Raw genomic sequence first — 22,923 nt, 5'->3', positions numbered from 1 at the left:
ATTACTAAAGAGTTATTCAAAATTGCAGGTATTCTCCCTTAGAGATGTGTCATGAATAACCATTCCTGAGTTCCTTTTACTTAGAACTCTTAATTCATAAATACCAGAAAAACAAGTTATACTAAAATGTGAGGTGGAGATTATATTTAAAAATAAAAAGGTACAAAAGGGACTTTGTGGATAGCTGAGTAAGCAGTGTACGTATAGGTGTGTTAAGGTGGAATGAAGAATGGCTTTATTGCATAGATCCTCCTGGCTTACATGAAGAATAGGGCCCCATAATTATCTTCTCTCAATCAGAGGTAAAACTGAGTGCAGACTGGCACTCCTCAGATAATCCCATCAAGTTCTAGATTTTTTTTTTTTTTTTTTTTTTTTTTAAGTTTTCATTCTTCCGGTTGTGAAGATAGCCTGAATGTAAAGCGATGCAGTGCTTCCTGAGTGAGTCTGCAAACAGGAACAATAGTTCTGAGGCTCTGACAACACTACAAATATAACTATGTCAGGAGACCCAGTTACAACATACTCCCATTTGGTAAAACTTTGCCTAGCTATGGAACACAGCTAAGGTCCTGTCTATGCCACAAAGCAGAATTGTGCTATAACTTGGCTCTCTGACATGGTTGTATTATAGTGCAGACAAGCTGTAAGGGATTCAAACTATCCCTATTTATCTCAATGGCGTGTTGACTCTGGAACCAACTGCAGTAAATTTAAGTGTCAATATTGTTAGCTGTTTCACTGCTGATCATTTTAGCAAAAACATCCGCTTCTCTGAAAGTTTGGGATCTAGACTACAATACCCACCACTCATCTGATTTATACTTTGAAAGACAAATCTCAAACAAGAGACATAAGAAAATAGTGCAGTAAAATCTTAAAATCACTTGGGAGCCATTTCTATAGCATAAATGCTTTTTCTATAGTATTAATTTCCTAATTTAGAATTTCTAAAGAAAATAATTTAAAACAACAAAAGATTACAAAAGTGATTCACAGAGCAGACTCTCTAGATCACCAGCAACATTCTGAGGCAGGGGTCGGCAACCTTTCAGAAGTGGTGTGCCAAGTCTTCATTTATTCACTCAAATTTAAGGTTTCACGTGCCAGTAATACATTTTAACGTTTTTAGAAGGTCTCTTTCTACAAGTCTATAATATATAACTAAACTATTGTTGTATGCAAAGTAAATAAGGTTTTTAAAATGTTTAAGAAGCTTCATTTAAAATTAAATTAAAATGCAGAGCCCCCCAAACTGGAGGCCAAGACCCCGGCAGTGTTGAGTGCCACTGAAAATCAGCTCACATGCCGCCTTTGGCACGCGTGCCATAGGTTGCCTACCTCTGTTCTGAGGCATTCAGTCCTGCAATAAGTGCTGATATCACACCTTCCAAGAAAAACACTTGCTTTCTTGGAAGTTTATTAAATCAAGTTCACACCTTTTTGAAATTTACATAGACAGCGTCATCCACTCTTAGGCAAGATCTCCCATCTTCTGTTCTCCATCTTCTACAAGCACACTTGTCCTATTCTGTTCTTAAAGAGACAGCTCCCATTAACGAAGATACAAATGATAAAAATACAACAATAAAACTAATATTAAAACATTCCAAGTCACTTCTATATGTAATGCTTTGCAATATAAAATCATTTCAGTAATTACAATTATTCCAAATCCTCATGCTAACTCAAGAGGGGGTCATACAGATATGTATTAAGTTATTTAAAAAACTAACAAAGAATCCTGTGGCACCTTATAGACTAACAGACGTTTTGCAGCATGAGCTTTCGTGGGTGAATACTTGCATCCAAAGAAGTGGGTATTCACCCACGAAAGCTCATGCTGCAAAACGTCTGTTAGTCTATAAGGTGCCACAGGATTCTTTGTTGCTTTTACAGATCCAGACTAACACGGCTACCCCTCTGATACTTAAAAAACTAAGTTAAAAGAACATCAGTGTTTTACTTTACAACTCTCAAATGTTAGAAAATGTCAAAAGAAAGTTACTTGTCCAACTTCAGTTCTGCCCCCTTACTTTATGACACACTCTAATTATATGATCACATACTATTTTTCCACATGTGGGTGATCAGAAGAGTCTGAACCCAGAACCTTCAGATCAACAGCACAGAACTCTTCCACTTGAGCTAAAAAACTACGGCTTTGTCTATATGAGAGAGCCTATGCCAACATACTCCCCTAGTGTAGATTCAGCATATGCCAACAGAAGGAGTTTTTCTGTCAGTGCAGGAGTACAATCTCCCCAAACATGTTAGACATGCCGACAAAATAATTTCTCCTGGCATAATTACATCTACAGTGGGGGTTTTGTCGACATAGCTGTATTTCTGGATGATGTTATTTTTTTCACACCTGTGACCAATATAGCGACGCCAGTATAATAAGTTTTAAGTGCAGACCAGGCCTAACATGTAACAGCAGCAGGCTGTTAGAATCTATATGAAGCAGCGCCCAGATAGAGGACACAAGACACACTTTGACAGTGGGTTACACAATTATTCATTAGATAGCACCACGCTGGTTACCAGGTGCCCTTGGATTCTCTTCCTACTTGTGAGCAGTGTGATATAGTGGATGAATCAATGATAGCCAAGTACATAGATTTAGTACATTCACTCTGAAAGCCAGTCAGTGTGGCTGAATGGATTTGACTTGGTCCATTGTACTAAAGAACTGTGTTATATGCCCAGCTATTCCTGAAGTGACCTTGTGCAACCTCTTTGTTTTTATTTTACAAATAAGGTAACTTAAGAATTGCCATATTGGATCAGACCAATGGTTGCTAGTACCCTCTCTCATGTAATGGCCAGTACCAACTGCTTCAGAGGAAGAAACTCTGCAGCGTAGGCAGTTCTGAAATAGCTTTTTCCAAGAGCAAGCTTCCTCCTACTCCCAAATAGCTGGAGGTTGTTTATGCCTGAAAGTTTTAGGCCCATCTCTCTTCAATAATTATTGGATTTTTGTTTGTTTTAAATATTTACTAATAAAAAATGGAAATTTTTGGCTTCCTCAGGTAGGGATACAAGTCCTTGGTCAGTAACAAAGATGGTGGATTGCACAGATATAATGACACACAGTAGAAGATGAGAGCCCAGAAACCTTAGTCTCCTGGATCCCAGCTCAATGCACCTTTCCCGTAGGCCAAAGGGTATTCTGTGGGTAATTATCTGAGTTTGTCTCTTCCCCTCATTTCCCTCTTTGTCTGAATAAACAGATTAAAAACTGACTGACGGGTATTAAAATCTAATTGTAAATGGGGAATCATCATTGAGTGGATGTATTACTAATCTCGCAGGGACTGGTTCTTAGCCCTAGTCTATTACACATTTTTATCAATGGCCTGAAAGAAAACTTTATCATTGATGATTTTATGTTTGCAGATGACACAAAAAATGGAGGTGTGGTAAATAATGAGGATAGGTCATTGATAACAGAGCAATCTGGATCATTTGGTAAGCTGAGCACAAGCAAACAGTATGTCTTTTAAGTAAGTAAATTTATACTCCTAGAAACAAAGAATGTAGTCCATACTTACATGATGGGGGTTTCTATTCTGGGAAGCAGTGACTCTGAAAAAGACTTTGGGGTCATAGAGGGTAATCATAGAACTGGAAGGGACCCTGAGAGGTCATCTAGTCCAGTCCCCTGCCCTCATGGCAGGACTAAGTATTATCTAGACCATCTCTGACAGGTGTTTGTCCAACCTGCTCTTAAAAAAAAAACAAAAAACTAATGATGGAGATTCCACAACTTTCCTAGGCAATTTATTCCAGTGCTTAACCACTCTGATAGTTAGGAATAACTTCCTAATGTTCAAACTAAACCACCCTGGCTGTAATTTAAGCCCATTGCTTCTTGTCCTATCCTCAGAGGTTAAGAAGAACAATTTTTATCCCTCCTCTTTGTAACAACCTTTTATGTACTTGAAAACGGTTATTATGTCCCCTCTCAGTCTTGTCTTCTCTAAACTAAACAAACCCATCTTTTTCAATCTTCCCCCCTAGGTCATGGTTTCTAGACCTTTAATCATTTTTGTTGCTCTTCTCTGGACTTTCTACAATTTGTCCACATCTTTCCTGAAATGTGGCGCCCAGAACTGGACACAATACTCCAGTTGAGGCCTAATCAGCATGGAGTAGAGTGGAAGAATTACTTCTCGTGTCTTGCTTACAATACTCCTGCTAATACATCCCAGAATTACGTTTGCTTTTTTTTGCAACAGCTTTACACTGTTGACTCATCTTGATTATCACTTCAAAGGTTTTTTTCTCCTGCTGATGATAGCTCATCTCAATTGATTAGACTCTTACAGTTGGTATGGGTACTTCCACCTTTTCATGTTCTCTGTATGTATAAATATCTTCTGTCTGTGTGTTCCATTCTATGCATCCGAAGAAGTGAGTTGTAGCCCACGAAAGCTTATGCTGAAATAAATTTGTTAGTCTCTAAGGTGCCACAAGTACTCCTGTTCTTTTTGCATATTTAGCTTGTGATCCACTATGACCCCCAGGTCCCTTTCCACAGTACTCCTTCCTAGGCAGTCATTTTCCATTTTGTATGGGTGCAAGTTGAACATGATCTCCCAGTGAGATGCTGTGATCAAAAGGGCTAATGCAATCCTTGGATGCATAAACCTGGGAATCTTTAGTAGGAGTAGAGAAATAATTTTACCTCTGTATTTGGCACTGGTGCATCTGCTGATGGAATACTGCATCCAGTTCTGGTGCCCACAGTTCCAGAAGGATGCTTATAAATTCGTTTCAGAGGTTTCAGAAAGGAGCCAAAAAAACAATTAAAGGATTAGAAAACATGCCTTATAGTGATAGACTCAAGAAGCTTAATCTATTTAGTTTAACAAAGAGAAGGTTAAGGCGTGACTTGATTACAGTCTGTAAGTATCTACATGGGGAACAATATTTAATAATGGGTTCCCAGTCTAGCAGAGAAAGGTATAACATGATCCAATGCCTGGAAGTTGAAGCTAGAGAAACTGGAAATAAAGCACAAAGAAGCCACCATCACTGGCAATTTTAAAATGAAGATTGAATGTTTTTCTAAAAGATACATTCTAATTTAAACAGGAATTATTTTGGGGAAGTTCTAAGGCCTGTGTTATACAGGAAGTCGGAGATGAATATCACAATGGTCCCTTCTGGCCTTAGGATATATGAATCTATGGAAGTGGGGGGTGGCAGGGCTACCAAATGTGCGAGTGCCATGCAATATGTTATAACCTTTGGCAAACCAGCCAAGTGTCTTAACATTTGACAGTAGTTTGATGGCCTGTGTGAAATGAGTTCCAAGTCTCAGACCAGTGGCCTTAGATCATATTCCAAAAATCACCATTGCACACAGCACCGCTGTTAGAAGTTGCAGTAACATTCAAGGTCTCAGTCAGCATGAAGTCTGAACTGTCACCACATGTTCAGGTGAAGCACATTGACTCAGCAGTGAGGGATAAGCTCACATTTCCAGACCCCATGCTACATCTTTTCTGTGGATCTTAGATTTCACTTTCCAGGACAATCAGTTTGGCACCTTTCAAGGGCATTAAACTCCTTTCTCTTTCAAACTGCCCTCCCCACCCCCCAAACACACACAGGAACAAATACCCAATGAAAGTAAATGTTAGACCACTGTCAAAATTTAACAAGTAACAAGAGAGTCCTCCCTTTCCCTAACACCTCCAGAAAAATTAGACTAAAAGTATAAGCAGTTGTATTATTAAAGGAAATCTATCTGAACTCTGTAGATGAATAAAATAAAGCCTGCAGTTGAAACCACAACATTACCATCTAGGCACCAGATGCAAAAATCTTTCTGTGATCATCAGAGACATCGCTGTCATGCACCAAAGGGAAAAAATGACCCTTTTGTTGTTTTGTTTTCAAGACAACGGAGAGACTCAGTGTTATTGTTCAGAGACCTAAAGCACATTTAGCTGGCCTTGGAATGAGCAGCTTTACTCACTCAGCATATTAAAAGGTACCCTCCCTTAATAGTTTTAAATCATCGAGCACGTGAAGGAGGATTTCATTGTTAGTTTAATGGAGATGTATTTTCATTCATTTACCATAAGCATTTCAAAACGATGGAGTAGATGTCTGGATGATTACTTATTCCAGTTTAAGGCACAAGCACACTGACATATATTTCTGGCATGGATACATGTGCCAGACGTATAGATATAACTTTGTAGGTGGTTCCAACATTACCAGTTTCAAAAGGCATCATCATACCAGCTACAGCACTTAAAAGGTGTTATTAGTTCTGACACTGCTTTTTTATTCAAATATTTTATTAAATTGAAGTCATGAAAAGAGTGGTCAGATCTGTAGACAGTGGAGAGTGGAGAAAAAGGGAATATGACCAGGTGAACAAGGGTGTGTTTGTGTGTCTTTCCAGACATACCTGTTATACATGTAGGGTTGCCAGGTGTCCAGTTTTCAGCCAGAAGGCCCAGTCAAAAACGGACCCTGGTGGCTCCAGTCAGCACAGCTGACTGAGCCATTAAAAGTCAGGCTGGCCACAGCAGCCGGCTCCATGTGGCTCCCAGAAGCAGCCGGCATATCCCTCGGGCTCCTAGGCACAAAGGCAGCCACAGGCGCTCCGTGCACTGTCCCCGCCTGCAGCACAGGCACCACCCTGAGCACTGGCTCTGCAGCTTCCACTGGCCGGGAACCATGGCTAATGGTTGCACCGGCGGGTGGGGGCAGCGCACAGAGGCCCCAACCCCTCCACCTAGGAGCTGAAGGGACATGCCAGCCAATTCTGGGAGCTGGCTGAGGTAAGCACCCCCCGGAGCCTGCACCCTGCACCTCTACCCACCCTGAGCCCCTTCCTGCACTGCGAACCCCTCAGCCACAACCCCATCCCAGAGCCTGTACCCCCTCCCACATCCACTTCCCTACCCCAGTCCGGAGCCCCCTCCTGAACCCCAAACCCCTCATCTCCAGCCTCACCCTGTAGCCCACACACCACACACACCCCCATCCCAACCCCCTGCCCCAGCCTGGTGAAAATGAGCGAGTGTTGGGGAGAGCAAGCGACAGAGGGAGGGGGCATGGAGTGAGCGGTGTCAGAGCCTCGGAGAAGAGGCAGGGCAGGGTGTTCAGTTTTCTGCAATTAGAAAGTTGGCAACCCTACAAACATGCACAAGCTTGGTGGTTCAGGGCCGCTCAGAGTGGGGGGCAAGTGGGGCAATTCGCCCCGGGCCCCTGCAAGCCACTCCGGGTTTTCGGCGGTGGGCCCTTCACTCACTCCAGGTCTTCGGTGGCGGGTCCTTCAGTGCAGCAGAAGGCTCAGAGCGAGCGAAGGACCCACCGCGGAAGTGCTGCCGAAGCCTTGGAGCGCTGCCCGGTGAGTACAAGCACCACAAGCAGCTGGGGGTGTGCGTGTGTGCGCGCGCCACAATCGGCAGCACTTAGGCTGCTCTACCATCGCCGCTTCATTCTTCAGTGGCAATCCGGTGGTGGGTCCTTCCCTCCGAGAGGGACCTGCCGCTGAACTGCCACCGAAGACCCGGCCCTGCCCCAGGCCCCCTGAATCCTCTGGGCGGCCCTGTGCTGGTTTAGGTGAATAACAACACTATAAATGAATAGCTATGTGCCCATTTTATCTGGTTTCTTTGCAGATACAGCTGGAGCCTAAGCAGCACTGCTGGAAAGCTGATTGATAATCACTACAAAACAACTTGATTAGACAGACTTCTATAACCCCTTCAAATCTCTAAATTCTTTTGAAAGGAGTTTATTTGTCCAGTGAGCCTCCAGTATGTTATCAGTAGCTTTCCTTTTCCTTGACCATTAATAAGCAAATGAAACAGGCAATTCACTAAACTTAAAAAAAAGATGTATTATTATTTGTATTGGGGAAGTGCCTAGGAGACCCAGTCATGGAGCAGGACCCACATCACACGAGGTGCTGTACAAGCACAGAACAAAAAGGACAGTTCACTCCTCAAAGATCTTACAATCTCAGGCCTTGTCTATAGATACAAGCACTGCTCCTCCAATGGGAACTCTCCCACTCAAACTCCCCCATTCGCCGCCCTGTTTGCTGGCTCCTGTGCCGCTGCTCACTACACTTGTGGTGCTGTGTAGGGTATGTATAGCTTATACGCTGCAGTGGAAGGATTTGCCAGTGGGATGCTACACTGCTTAAAATAGCAGTGTAGACATGAGAAGCATCACTTGGGGCACAGAGAGCTGTGTAGGGTATATAGGGTTCAGGTGTGTGTCTACTCAACTCCGCTAAACAGAGCCTCCCCATGTAAACTGCTATTTATACCTGTGGGAGCTAGGCATGCACTGTCTATACATCACCATAAGTACGTATATATTGTGTGCCTGATACAAATGCCACACGACACACATTTATTAGAGGTATGGATTCCTGGATTAAGCACCCTTCTCTGAACTCTAGCTGAAAGGATGCATTTTCAGGACATCATAACCTACAGCTGATCTCACTTAAATGTTTCAGAAGTAAAACAAATAATAAAAAACTTGCACAATTCCGGTCACTTCATTCTAAAGTGAATCCAGACATTATGACAATCAGATCTTCCAGCAAAATTTTATTTCAGAAATAGTATTTAACACAATTGTTGTTGTAACATAAAACCCTTTCAGGGCTTGCATTCTATCCAAAGGAATGGCTGGGCAATTTAGGAATTTAAGTACTAAGTTAAAAAGGGATGCTTCAGGGGGCATACAGGAGTCACCTTGCTTAATGTTCACCATTTTCTAAGGCTACTTAGCAGAATGAAAAACACAACGGTTCCATACTTAGCAGAAAGAAGAAACAATGGTTCCAGTTTAAGATTCACTTTAGATATGTGCTGATCCCAGTAGGAAGCTGACACCAATTCAAGTTCAGACGTCAACTTTAAAGCAAATAGTGCCTAAGATTTATCACCTGGGAAACTCCTAGCTAATACAAAATTGTGATTAGCTTCACAGAACCTGGATACCAGGGCCACTACAACAAAAAGAGCGTTCAGAACTCTTTGTTCAGACATATTGTTTAAGTACAAACATCTCTTCAAAAACAAGACTATTTTACCTTTAATTTTTATATTGCTTTTGTTTACATTTTAGGTCAAACTGAAAATCCAGAGTTTAAAGTAAAAAGTACTTCCCCTGATTAGAGATGCATTTGAGTTCCCTTAGGTTTTGTTTTTAGATCTTACTAGAACTAGCTTTGTTTAACTAATGGCCTGGGCACAAATACAGAAAACTTCAGACAAAGGAAACAGCCAAAGTCCACCGGAACAAAAGAAAAAAAGAAAGAAGGAAAAGCTGTGTCTGAATGGTTCTGGTGTGATAGGCCTACTTCCTGACATGAGACTCTCCTGTGAAAACACAATATTCAGGGCTTCCAAAGAGCGTATTATAGTAGCTGGATCATTAACTAGTCATTAAGAACATCAACAACAAATAGACTAAAGAAAGGGGGGAAAAAATCTTGACTGGCAAGAAACTGCAGAAGATAATCCAGCCAAGGTCACTGCAGTCTTCAGAAACACAGAACATAGCACATGCGAGTCACAGGAAATTCTCAGTGAGGGACCAGAGGACAGAACCCACTTTTCTCATCCTTCTAACCAGCAATTACCTAGCTGACAGTGTGAGAAGGGCAGAGAAAAGTAGTAGCTAACACCAGTAAACCAGCAGTCAATCACTGCCACCTTCTCTTTCTCCTAAAAGAGAGAGATTCCTACATTTATCTCCAGAGGAGGAGGGCATTAAAGGGTAAAATTAAAAAAATGGATTCAGATTAAATGAAATATAAGAGCAGAAACGTGTGTGTTTCCAACATACCTTAGATTTTAAAAATTGCATGCTGAACAGTTCCAATGTGACTTTGCATTAAGAGAGCAAACTCAAGGTCTATCAGACCTCTTCTCAAATTACAATAAGTAAGGACACTCAAGGACACCAGTGAAAGCTACCTTTGAAGTCAACCCATTGAAACCTTCACAGAGAAAAGCTGTTTCATATTTTCCATTGAACATTTATTCTTTCCAAGATGGTTGTAACAATTACCATATGACATCATATTCTAAACAAATCTAAATATTACTGAGAAGTCCTGAACGGTACACAAAAGTATTTTAAAAATATATAATGATATTACAAAACCCTTATTTACCCTGCTGAGTTTTTAAATGCATTGCTTCCTAAAAAACCCAGGGCCACGAGTAGGGTTGCCAACTTTCTAATCGCACAAAAGGGGTGCGGGCTTACATCCGGCAGCTCCTGGTCAGTGGTGCAGCAGGGGTGCTAAGGCAGGCTTCCTGCCTGTCCTGGCACTGTAGACCGTGGTGAGCCCCGGAAGTGGCCAGCAGCAGGTCCGGCTCCTAGGCAGCTCTGTGCACTGCTCTTAACCACAGGTACCACCTCCCCAGGAGAGTTGGTGCTCGGGGCGGGGGCAGCGTGTGGAGCCCCGTGGCCCCCTCGCTTAGGAGCCAGACTTGCTGGCTGCTTCTGGGGTGCAGCGCGGTGTCAGAACAGGTAGAGACTAGCCTGCCTTTGCCAGGAAGCACCACTGACCAGACTTAACGGCCCAGTCGGCAGTGCTGACCGGAGCCGCCAGGGTCCCTTTTTGACCAGGTGTTCCAGTCAAAAACCGGACACCTGGTCACCCTATCCACGAGTGACTTCTGGGTTGGGAAGTGCTATACAAGAGATCTCCATCACTGATTATAGAAATTAGAAATGGAAAAAAACCTATTAGATTATTTTGCCCCATCTCCTATTAAGAAGATGACATTGACCTACTACGTACTTGAAAAGCATCTCAGCAGCTGCACAAGCATGCCGGGCACATAACTGATGAAACAGGGAGAGAACTGGGATTAAGCTGCACTAAAAGAATGGTGACAGGATTAATGAGTAACTGAAAACCAAAGGAAGTCACACCTGGACTGAGCAAGCGCCTTTTGTTTCTGCTTTAGTGAGTTTTGATATGGCCTTGCTTGGTACCAGGTAGGTGAAGGAGAACACAAACTTGGTGGCTGAATCCTTGGTTATATGAAACACAGGCATCCAACTCCTTCCCTTCCCACACACACGGAGTTGTGAACTACTTTAGAAACAGTAACGGCTATTTTATGTCTTCAGAGAAACAATTAGAAAGAGCTACTCTTCCAAAATATTTTTAACAATCTCTCATATATCACGCACCATGTACCCACTGCATCTGAACAAATTCACAGGAAAGCTGCCAAAATAAAATCTTATACTACTGGAGCAGGACCATATGCACTTGTTTGTTTATGCGCCCCCCCACACACACACTTTATTTACATTTTACTGTACTCAGAACTGGAATATAACAGATACAGACTCTGATAGGCTTTTTACTTCAGCAAGTTGGGGGAGTGGGAACTTGCCAGTTGCAACATCCTTCTGCCCCCCTCTGCTGGCTGATACAAGCAGCCACTGATATAAATGGGGCCCTTTTTCACCCCACTGTTTCTGAGAGAAATAATGAAGGACAAGGAGGGAGGGAGGAGGAGAATGAGAAAGCAAGAGAAGAGGAAAATGAGAGAAAAATGGCAATCAATCCTGACAAAAAAGGGTATGGAATGAGATCTTCTAGAAATGCTTTGGGATAAGGGCACACTTACCAAACATCCCTCTACACAAACAAGGAGAAGACAAGAACCTGTATCTCGAAAAACTAGAAAGTGCTATTCAAACAAACCAAATACGGAAGCTGTTACTACAAAGCCTTGTGTACTATTGCTTCTGAGACTCTCCAAATGGGTATAAGAAATGAAACTGGCTTCTTAGAATACTGAAGAAAAAAACCTGTTCCTATCTGGAATATATATGGGCTTGTTCAAACATACACACAGTAGAGCAAGTAACTACATACATATAAGGCCCTGACAGTTGTTGTGCTAGCATTGACTAGCAATATACTATATAGTTGTGAAGCTCAGATCTGTGTGAATTCTTTACCATCTTCAAGAAAAATTACAAACTATAAAACACACAGTTAAAAACATGGACTTTTTAGAAGCCAACTAGCTATTCATTCAAGAACAAGAAAATAACTGTCCAGCCCAAAGAACCTAATCCTACTCTGACATTTCAATAGTTGCCTGTTAGGCTCTCCTTTTCAATTGTGTGGCTGAATGGAAAAATCTGATACCCTCAAGATACAGTGACTGATATTTATCAAGTGATATTTGTTTGGCAAGAAAAAAAGAACCACCAAAACAAAACAAACCCTGGTACCTAATTGTTTTATTTGCTTCCTGCATAAGGGAAAAGGAATTTTCAGGTATTGAGGAAATCCCTTGAGCAGGCAGAGAGAATTAGAATTGTGACAGGGCAAACTTAAAATTCCAGTCCAATTCAAAGATGCAGGATTGCTGCCACACCAACAGAACCTTAGGAATCCTGGCAGAAGATGTTACATGATGCAGGATATGGTGGCTACAAATGCTTGATAGATCTCTATTATAGTCAACCACTATTAAAAAAAAAAAAAAGAACCAAAGATTTTTTTCTCGCCAAGTATAGTTTGATAGGAGAGGCCCTGGTTTTGGCTGTAGACTTCTCAGAAGTTACAGTATTTGAATAGACTTTTTTCTGCACTCTGTCATAAAGCCTTCCATAACATGTACAAAAACTAGAGTACATCAAATTTCATGTGTCTTTGGCAAGGCTGCCTTCCACATTAGCTGCTATAGAATTACTCATTATTCTGCAAGCCTACAACAACCTGTTTTTTAAAAGACATTCATCTCATCAGAATATGAACAACAAAAAAAAGTCTACGGGTCTGTATAGAAAAGGTACATTGCAATTCATTTTATACCTTTATAATATAAGACCCTAATCTCTATCTGATAATTAGATTAGTAATAACTTTTTAAAGTCAGATTTTTCTGGTAAATAAGATTACAAAACAGAAGCAGTAATTAAATTGGTAGGCCAGTAATCCAGCTCATTAAAAATATATATCTATCATTAATATTGGGCTACACATAAATGAATATAGTATGAAAACATCCATTGACAAACTGCACTGATGGGTCACAACCACTCCTGACGGCATGCAGTATAGCTATCAAAATGTACTGTATACTACGCAGTACACTAAGGCATACCTTTCAGTCTTTTGGAATTTCCATTCTTTTGCTGCTCATCTTCTTCGTTAATGGTGAATAAACCAGGGGGATTTGTCCTTGCACTTGTCTTCTTCAGTCTCTCTTGTCTGATAGCAGTAGCTGCCCCAGGCATGTTTCTGCTATCACTTGCTTATTACAATATATATATATTTAAGAAACTGCAGTGCCTGTGTAGCAGCTAGCTGCAGACCTGCCCATTCATTTGTGCACTTGTAATAGATCCTCTATCGGTAAGCAGTATGCAAAGAGCTGACAAATACCAACATCCACTTGGCAGCAGAGGGCCTGCAATTTCACCCACCTTCGAGAAAAACCCTAATTAAAGGCACATTGGTTTGGATGCCTCTCTTCGCTGCTTTAACCTGTTCAATCAGATCCCAGCCCACAGCTTCTCCTTTCTGCAGCAGTACCTTTTCCCCAAGCTTCTTCCAGCTACAGCACACTAAAATATTCAGCACGCAACACAGGAGGAAAAAATACGATACGCCACCGTTAACAGTTGCCCTGACAACAGTGACATATCCTAATCAAAGGAAGTCTATGAATGTTGTCTCCTCAGCTGCAGAAAGCAGCCTGCCGGAATGCTTGCTCCTGCATGCTTAGCGCAAAGGGTTACAGTGTAAAGAGCTGTAACCACCTAGTCGACTGGGCTGCTCCTTCGCTCTGCGCAGGGCGGTAGGAGGATGGAGTTCTGCTTGTACAAGCAGATGAGTATTGAGCGAAGAGAAGCCTAAAAGGCTGCAGGCATGAGCCTGCATTTTACCAGCTGTTCTGTTTATTCAAGTTTACAGTCCCCAGCCTAACCAAAACTCAAACATCATGAGTTTTTCACTTAACACCTTCACAAGTATTGCATACCTTTTGCAATAAGAGTACATACACCCAGGATTACTGGCAAGTGTTACATTTTCCAAACATGAATAACTTAAGTTAGTGTACACATTTTTTTGTGTGCAGACAATGTGGGCAAAGAAAAGGTTGCTTAAGCTGAACGTACAGTGAATATTCCCTATTGCAATGTCCGTTTTACAGCAAAGAGATCATTAATGAACTACAATCAGTTCTGCAGAAAGGCCAAATTACAATCAATTGTAACCAGCTAAGTTTTCCCCATCACGATGCCAAAGTTAACATAGTGATTCTGGATTCTTATTCACCATCCACAATGGAGGATTTGCTCACACTTTTGCAATCTTCTAATTTTTTAAACTGTTTTTGCACAGAATCCAATGATCGTTGTGATATGCAAAGTCCTGAACAGCTGGTTTTGCAGGTAAGCTTAGCCTCCTTTAACACATCCACTATTTCTCAACCTCAAGCTAAGAGCACAGTTGCCACACCAAATATTTAAAAGTTAATAGTGTCAACCAAATCCTAAAAAAATGATTTGTACTCGCAGAAGTTGCTAGATGTTCTTTTCACATCTAAATTTCAGAATCAGAAATTTCATACACCTGGTCTAAAATGTCCCGTTTCCCCCCCCCCCCGCTACCGCTGCCCATATGTAGATGGCAAATACACAGCAGTGTAAATGTTAGAGGACAATACAATAGCAATATGGAGCTCATCTTGCCAATGCAGACGATATGAGATATGCAGGTGAAAGCGTGTCTGATCTATAGGTTTTGTGGAAAAAATGGGGCAAAGTTAAGGTTATTTGAGTTACCTGTAAACTGCACATCCAAACTGGTTGCCTGGAAATAGCAGTATAATATACCTTGTCTGCCATTCTTCCTGAGGTCAGCAGGAGGCGACAGCTCTGTTCTCACACACATTAGTCATGTCACTTAACATGGAAAAACTGGGGGATGATGAGGCATAGCATTAACAGCTCAGAAAGGGTAGTCCTAGAGCATCCATGCTCTGTATCTGAGCAAGAGAAAAAAGGTACCAAAGAGAAACAGTGAGGTATTCACAAAAGCACAGGCTTTGAGCCAGGTCTATTATCTCGCTTGCCTGACCCCCGTATTTCCTCTTGACCAGGGCCCTTGCTCTTGGCACTATCCCAGCTTATCTGGAATATCATGGAAGTTAGAGACTGATGACATTTGTATAATAAGGTAGAAGGTGGTTTGTATTAAAAGGTTTTGGCCAAAGGTAGAACTAACAAATAAACAAGCCACTTTGACACAAGTTGTTCCTACCTCAGCAATTTGCCTTCCAGTGTTTATTCAGGCTGCTACTTTGTATTGGGAAAGAGAAACTGGAAATAAATTTCAGTTGCTAAAACCCTGTCCATGTTTACTACAACAAAGATGTATGCAATTGTGGGTACACACCCACATGAATTAGAATGTGTTTAACCTCTTGTGTACCATTCATAGTTTTCACAAGTAGCTAGGCTCTGTTTCCAAAACAACAGAAGAATTTAAAGCGCATATGAAAAGTGCTTATACTATATGACTGTTTGGCTAATAATATCATTTCACTTCCTTTCATGTTTACAAATATATATTTTAATAAAACTAAACTCCTTTTAACAGTTCCATTTTGCAGATATTTTAAAACAAACTATCAAATGGTCACCTACAATACCTGTTCTATTTAAACCATGAATTTAAAAATGAAAAAAATGTGTTGGGAGTTTCAGCAAATACACTAATGATTGAATGGGCCATGTAAACTTAAGTACAATTTCAATCTTACAGGTGGTCCCCTCGAATCAGGAAGACTGGCCCACAGGGATGACAGATGGGGAAGTTGGCACTGTTACTTCTCATGTGTTACTGCTATGGTGGATAAAAGAAAGGATATCACACTTCAGGTTGAGGAGGACATCTTTCATACATATTTAACTCACACGTAAGTGCATTTAATATGCTTAAATAGTTATTAAACGGAGAATGATCATTATTTGGGGAAGCAATATGTTCTAGTGGAGAGAGCACTGGACTGGAAGTAAAGAGACCTGGGCTCTATTTCCACACTGCCATTGACCTGATGTGTGACCATGTGCAGGCTACCTCATCTCTCTGTACTTCTGTTTCCCCTCCAAGCTCTTTGTGGTAAAAACTGTCTGCCACTACATGTTTGGGAATGCCTAGCCCAATGAGGTCCCAATCTCACTTGCAGTCTCTACATGCTACTGTAATGCAAACAACAATGAAAAACTAAAATATCATGCAAATGCTCTAAATGATAAATCCAGAAATGAAAAAATTCTCTGGCTAGAAGTAGAGACCACTTGTTTATGTTATACAAACAGAACTACAACATTTTAATACCGGTAATTAAAGTGTACTGTACAATCAAATACATTCAATAACTTTGTGCTCTTTTCCCTTTCTCTTCCTGATAACACTATAAAATACACTCAATTAAAATACAGTACTGCGATTGCTTAAAACAGACCATTTAATAACTTGGATTGGACTCCTTTAGTAATAAGTAAACCCAGTAGATTTTAGCCCAGACTTGCCTGGGAATATGTATCTGTATCAATTCTTTGCTAAAAGTAACTTTCTTTCATGAGAAAATGTATGGATAACTTCGCATGCCTACTTTCTATTGATTGCAAAAATTCTATGCCTGTGGAATCTGGTAATTGCCTACCTCGTATATTGCTTGATGTGTAACACTCATAGGAAGCAAGTGAAACAGAATACAGGATAATTAAACGGTATGCTAGGAGATGAAAATACTTATATGCTCGGAGTGTTAATCATTGTTTGTGTAATAACACTCCATGCATCTGTGCTCAATACCTTGATTTTTAAATTTGCAGGATTGGAGCATTAGATATCCAGGTGCAAGCCACTGCAATCAGCTGCTCATGTGCTTAACTTTACACATGGGAGTAATCTGACTGATTCCAATGGCACTACTCACATGCTTCAAGTTAAGCTTGTGTGTGACTGACTGCTGGATAGGGACCTAAGTCAACAACAGAACATATAAATATTTTCTCCAAACAATTGCTTAAGCCATTTTTAGGTAATGGAGATTGTAAAGTGAGAGAGATGAGAAGACATGGTACAACTTTAAAAACAGAAATGTAACAGACTACATATATTTGAAAAATTGATCCATATTTTGATTATTAGTAATATTCAAAAGTAGTGAATTACTACTCAAGTAGTGAGCCTCTTGCAGAAAAATGATAGACGTGTATTGAGATAAAGTGCTTGCTGGATTAAAAAGAACACCCTGTCTCCTTTCCTATACAGAACTGGGTTTTAAGTAAATACAAGATAGCAACTAGATTATGGTTTAAAAAAAACAAAACAAAACAAAAAAACAACCAGTCATGCTCACCACATGAATCACTGAAAATGTTCACAAACTATGGCTCCATCCTTGCAAAGGAATCTTCCCACTTGGAACCTATGGCTGGTCTTCACTAGGAAAAAAGTTGTGTTCCTACCATGTGATAACTAACACAGTTGTAACTAACATGAGGTAAAATCCTAGTGAAAAGAAGGTACTTTGCAGTTTCCAATTGAATTAGCAAGTCTTAGTAAGCCCTGAGTTCCTCCAGAGTCTAACTCGGTGGTTCTCAACCTTTCCAGACTATGCTATCCCTTTCAGGAATCTGATTTGTCTTGTGTACCCTCAAGTTTCAAGTCACTTAAACTACTTGCTTACAAAATCAGATATTGAAAATACAAAAAAGTGTCCCAGCACACTATTACGGAACAATTGCTGACTTTCTCATTTTTACCATGTAATTATAAAATAAATCAATTTGAATATAAATATTATACTTATATTTCAGTGTATAGTATATAGAGCAGTATAAACAAGTAATTGTCTGTATGAAATTTTAGTTTGTACTGACTTTGCTAGTGCTTTTTCTGTAGCCTGTTGTAAAACTAGGCAAATATCTAAATGAGTTGATGTACACCCTCCCTCACCCTGCAGGAAGGCTTCTGCATACACATACCCCTGGCTGAGAACCACTGGTCTAACTTGACTTACTAACTTGTGTGAAAGCTACCAATTGCCTTGCTTTCACAGGGATTTTATCTCGTTAGTTACGTGTTAGCTATCACATGGTAAGAACAAACTTTTTTTCCTAGTAAAGATGCACCCTTCCACTTCAAGAGAATCCCACCAAAGGAATTGAGCAGGCAGCATACAAAGTGTTTGCAGGATTGTGCCCTCTCTAAAGAAAGTTGTCAAATGTTATGTAATGATGCATGGCAAGTGCCACTGCAGGTCAGTCTACTGCTCAGATATCACTGCTTCCCCTGTAGGAATAAATTTCCCTTCTACAATAATACAATTCCTTTACAAGAGGAAATATCAATCCAGTAGCGCTTTGAAGACAAACTAACTGAAGAATGTGTGTGTTTAGCATTTAATGTTCCTCCCATGTATATCAGCCTGGACTTAGAGCAGTCAAACCAAATGAACACAAGATCATTACATTTTAGAACTTTATTAGAACAACAGAGTAAAAATACTATGGGAGGGGTAAAAAAGGGCAAACTGCTTGTAATGTCTTTCTGGTACAATGAACAGAAGAACTCTGAGGACTCTACTGGAAGAGAGCTGGGTCTTAAGCGTGGGCAGATTTTTTCCCAGTGTAGTCCATGGGGGTGGGGGGGAGCTCCTCCCCCTCCAGGTCTGTGGGCAGCCAATCCGCCCCACTACATCTCTGGGGGTCATCTGACATGGGGAATCAGCGGGGCGACGGGAGACATGAGCTTGGGCCTGCGATCAGGGCTGAACAACACACACAGTTATGGAGCCCCCGTTCCTGGTCAGGGCGGGACAGCAAAGAGTCCCGGGCTCAGGCCTGCACTCAGTCTGGGCAGCAAACAGTCAGGCCTCCTAGCTCTGGCGGAGGACCGACAAGCCCAGACTTCTCCCCTAAGAGAGGGGGAGACGCCACCCACAGATGGGGGTGGGGGGGCAGCGCAGGCCTACCCACTCCACTGCATCCCAGCCCAGGGCCCTAGCAGTGGCAGAGCAGTCTGCCACTGGGTCAGTGGGGATCCTGACCGTAACACGCTGACTTGCTTGCTGTCAGCGTTGCGGCCAGACTCAGGTCGGCTACCCCTGCACCACTTCCCAACTTTCCCTCCGGGTGCACCTGGCTCTGTAGAGGGTCGTCCTGGTTGTCGGGGAAGAAGGCCTCTGTCAGGGCTTGCAGCTCCTCCATTCTTGGGTCTGTAAATGGCCCTGGCAGTTCTGGCCAGTCCTCAGCTCCCTCGGGGTCAGCAGAGACCTCCCAGCTCGGGAGCTCACAGGAGGTGTCTGACTCCTCCGGTGGCTGCCTCCCAACAGAGCTCTCCGGCACGCCTTTTGTACTTCCAGCCCTGCCCACTGACTTCTGGTGGGAGGGTTGAGCATGGTCTAGCTCCACCCACCAGGGTTCAATGAGGGGCTCCTCCCCATCCAGGTCTGTGGGCAGCCAATCTGCACCACTACACCCTCCATTCAGTGAGAACCCCATTAGAAGATCATCACAGGCATACCTTTTTTAGATCAATTTCACATCGGTCATCTCTGGTGTGCATCTTTTCTTATGTCAATTGCCAAGAAGTATATTAAAGTATTGCCTTCTTAAAAAAAAATACAGCAAGCAGACAAAGATTACAGACCTTCCCTTTCCCTTCGGGGATTGATTTAAAATCATCAGACTCAAGGCAGGGTTAGTCAGTGCAGAACACGTCGAAAACAAGATAATGTCATCCACCTACATAGGCAAAACTGGAATCTAGATCCTATCATCCAGAGTATCACTGGAAATTCCCAGACTCTGGACTCCTCTTCATTCCTACACCTATCCAATAAAAGGTATCCTACAAAGGAATTCTGTGGTCCATTTTGGGAAAATCTGGACATCTATCCCATAGTGCCTTAAACAGGGATAAAGAGCCTAGAAACATCCAAAACAGAACAGGGAGCAAGACAGTCTGGCGTGTCCTATTCCACAGAGAATCGGGATGTAGGAGGACCAGCCAAACTAGTTACAGGTATGGTTAAGGGTTCCAATTTTACACTGCAAAAACAATACACCAAAATTGCTTTAAGAAGACAACCATCTGCCAGCACAGACTGACTGTAAGGGAAAACAACTGTCTAACATTTTCACTCACAGCATTAACCATGTTGTACATTGACATTAAACATGTTTACAGTCAACCATGTCACTAACTTGTTACATACTCATGTAAAAGCTGTAGTGTTGACAGGGCTTAACGTAACAAATTCACAAACTGTACTCAATTCAAATTGATGTACTATATTCCTATTCATAACGCCATTAGCCTACAACACAGCACAAGTAGCCCTAATAGTGAAGACACTTAACAAAATTAAAATATTTTTACAAATTGGAAATAGTAGAAGTAGAGCATTATCTCAATCAAATATTACTGATAAGTCTGATTTAATAAAGCTCTTTACTAGGTTGTCGATGCAATCACAATCTTATCATTGTTACCCTTGTTTTCCTTCTCCTTCCTCTTGCTTATTAAATCTACAGTAACTCCCCATTCAACGTCCTCTCGCTTAACGTTGTTTTGGTCTTACGTCCCTGCTCCATTACAGAACATGCTCCGTTTAAAGTTGTGCAATGCTTCGCTATAACGTTGTTTGGCTGCCTGCTTTGTCCACAGCTGGCAGCCCCCGCGTCAGCTCCCCTACGCCTCCCCCTCCACAGCACCTCCCATCTGCCGGCAGACCCTGCAGATCAGCACCTTACCCTCCCCCCCACCCCCCGCGGCAATCAGCTGGCTTGTGCCATTCAGGAGTGAGTGGGGAGGAGCAAGGACTCAGCATACAGGCTCCCCCTGCCTCCCCAATGCCGCAAACCAGCTGATTGCCATGGGTAGGTGGGAGGGGGGAGGCTGCGTGCCTCCCCCCTCCCTCCCGCCCACGGCAATCAGCTGGCTTGCAGCATTCAGGAGACAGGGGAGGGAGGGGGAGCCTGTGAGCCATATCCTCGCTCCTCCCTCCTGAATGCTGCAAGCCAGCTGATTGCCACAGGCAGGAGAGGAAGGGGGGGACGAGTGAGGATGGGGCATGCAGAGCAAGAGGGGGAAGAAGAGGCAGGTTAAAGGGGGGATTGGAGGAAAGGGGGGCATGGGCAGGCCGAGGGTTGAGCCCCACCCCCACCCCTGGTGCTTGCAGAATAGGGGAAGCTGCCGCTACGCAACATGCTTCTCCTAGCCTACAGCACCTTCAGCCTCCTTGCCTGCTTCATCTCCAGTGCCAGTGTGCTGTGCCTGTGTGGGGTAAGGTGGGGGCACCTCACAACTATAGTATTGTACGGCAAAAAAAAAAAAATTCCCTGGAACCTCACCCACCCCATTTACATTCATTCTTATGGGGAAACTGGATTCGCTTAACATTGTTTCACTTAAAGTCGCATTTTTCAGGAGCATAACTACAGAGTTAAGTGAGGAGTTACTGTACTTGTTATATATTGTCATAAAATCAGAAGAAAGAACCATGTGCTACAATAGGTTTTTGAAGTGCCTAGCATCCTGATAAGGGTCTCTAGGCACTGCTGTAATATAAAACAACAATTATAATGATGCAACAGTATATGTAACAATATTAACTTAATTTAAACAACTTTGGTATTAAGTATAAACAGCTGATAGGAATCAATGGTATTTTTCTATTAAAACCACATGCCACTGCTCCACTCAAGAAATTCTGTCTTGCAGTAACCAGTGGTGATAAAATACTAATGAGTGAGAAGGAAAACTTCCATCTTTTTGACTAACGGGAATACTACTGACAAGAGTTCAGATGTGCTCTGAATAGATTTAAATAAGCAATAAGTTAACTCACTTCTGAAAGTCAAAGCCCTGAAAATACAGCAGTTTCATTAACTAAGTCTCCATTCTTTGAATTAGAATATTTTAATTGAAGAATCAGAGAACACTGTCATTCATTTAAATTGGAATAAATGATCTAACATCCACTAAAAATATGTATTTGGGGGAGAGGAGGACAATTAATGGGATAGTAGAGTTTAAAGAAAAATAGTGTGTTTCTTTAGAAAGCAAACCCAGAACGAGAAAGAGAATGAGACTCAGCTCTTCTTTGTTGGGATTGAAATAATACTTATTAATTCTTATTTCTTGTCCTAACATCTCTTTTCTAATAAATAAGACTCTGGATACAGTTTATACTGTAAATTGTCAATATTAACCTATAGGCTTGAACCACAGTACATAAAATATTGCCAATGATATTTATTTTTAAAATAAATGGGTCCAGCAGTTAGAGCAAATATTTACATACAAGAATATAAAGAACTATCATCATCCTGATCAGTCTGATTGTATATTTATTCCTTTACTTTACCCATCTGTTTCTGGCTGTAAGTTATTAGAGGCAAGGACCATAAACGTTTTAGGTGCTATTCCAACCTAAGTAATAACAAAGCAGGCTTTTCACCTCCAAAATTAGAAAGGTGCTAGCAATAACAAACTAGAAGTCTAGAATTGACTATTCTGTTTCAAGGGGGTTAAACCTGGCGCAGTGCACAGTTCAAGTGGACGGACAAAAAAGGTCAAAACAGAAAAAAAAAACAAGCCCTACACCTCATTCTGACTCCTTACGCATACACCAGTGCAAAATACATATGAATTTAAGCAGCAGGAATCTGTGATCAGTGGGCCCCAGAGAATAATCACAGAATTCAAGGACACTGAGTACTAGATTATTATCCCTTGTTCTTGTACATCAAGTTAATCATTTGTTTTAAACTGAAGTATACATAGTATACAATGCTGTGATTAAACAAACTTAAAAAAAAAATCAATGAAACCAATGTGTAACATTA

General features: G+C 41.6%; 1 protein-coding gene across 4 annotated transcripts in view; it reads right to left on the bottom strand.

The window, feature by feature from the left end:
- MAP7 (microtubule associated protein 7) overlaps positions 1–22,923 on the bottom strand; it is a 181,578-nt gene that overhangs the window by 150,001 nt on the left and 8,654 nt on the right. For 3 of the 4 annotated variants that reach the window (XM_039532601.1, XM_039532602.1, XM_039532603.1), the window contains exon 1: positions 13,152–13,299. The exons of the other annotated variant lie outside the window; for it this stretch is intronic. In XM_039532601.1, the coding sequence (XP_039388535.1) occupies positions 13,152–13,284 (133 nt within the window). In that variant the 5' untranslated portion in view covers positions 13,285–13,299. Of the gene's footprint in view, positions 1–13,151; positions 13,300–22,923 lie in introns of those variants that run through there. 4 annotated transcript variants of the gene reach the window in all.

This window comes from Mauremys reevesii, linkage group 3, assembly GCF_016161935.1.
Source record: "Mauremys reevesii isolate NIE-2019 linkage group 3, ASM1616193v1, whole genome shotgun sequence".
Classification (NCBI taxonomy): Eukaryota; Metazoa; Chordata; order Testudines; family Geoemydidae; genus Mauremys; species Mauremys reevesii.
The sequence above is the reverse complement of the archived record's forward strand: the minus strand, read 5'-3'. Positions and strand labels throughout refer to the sequence as shown.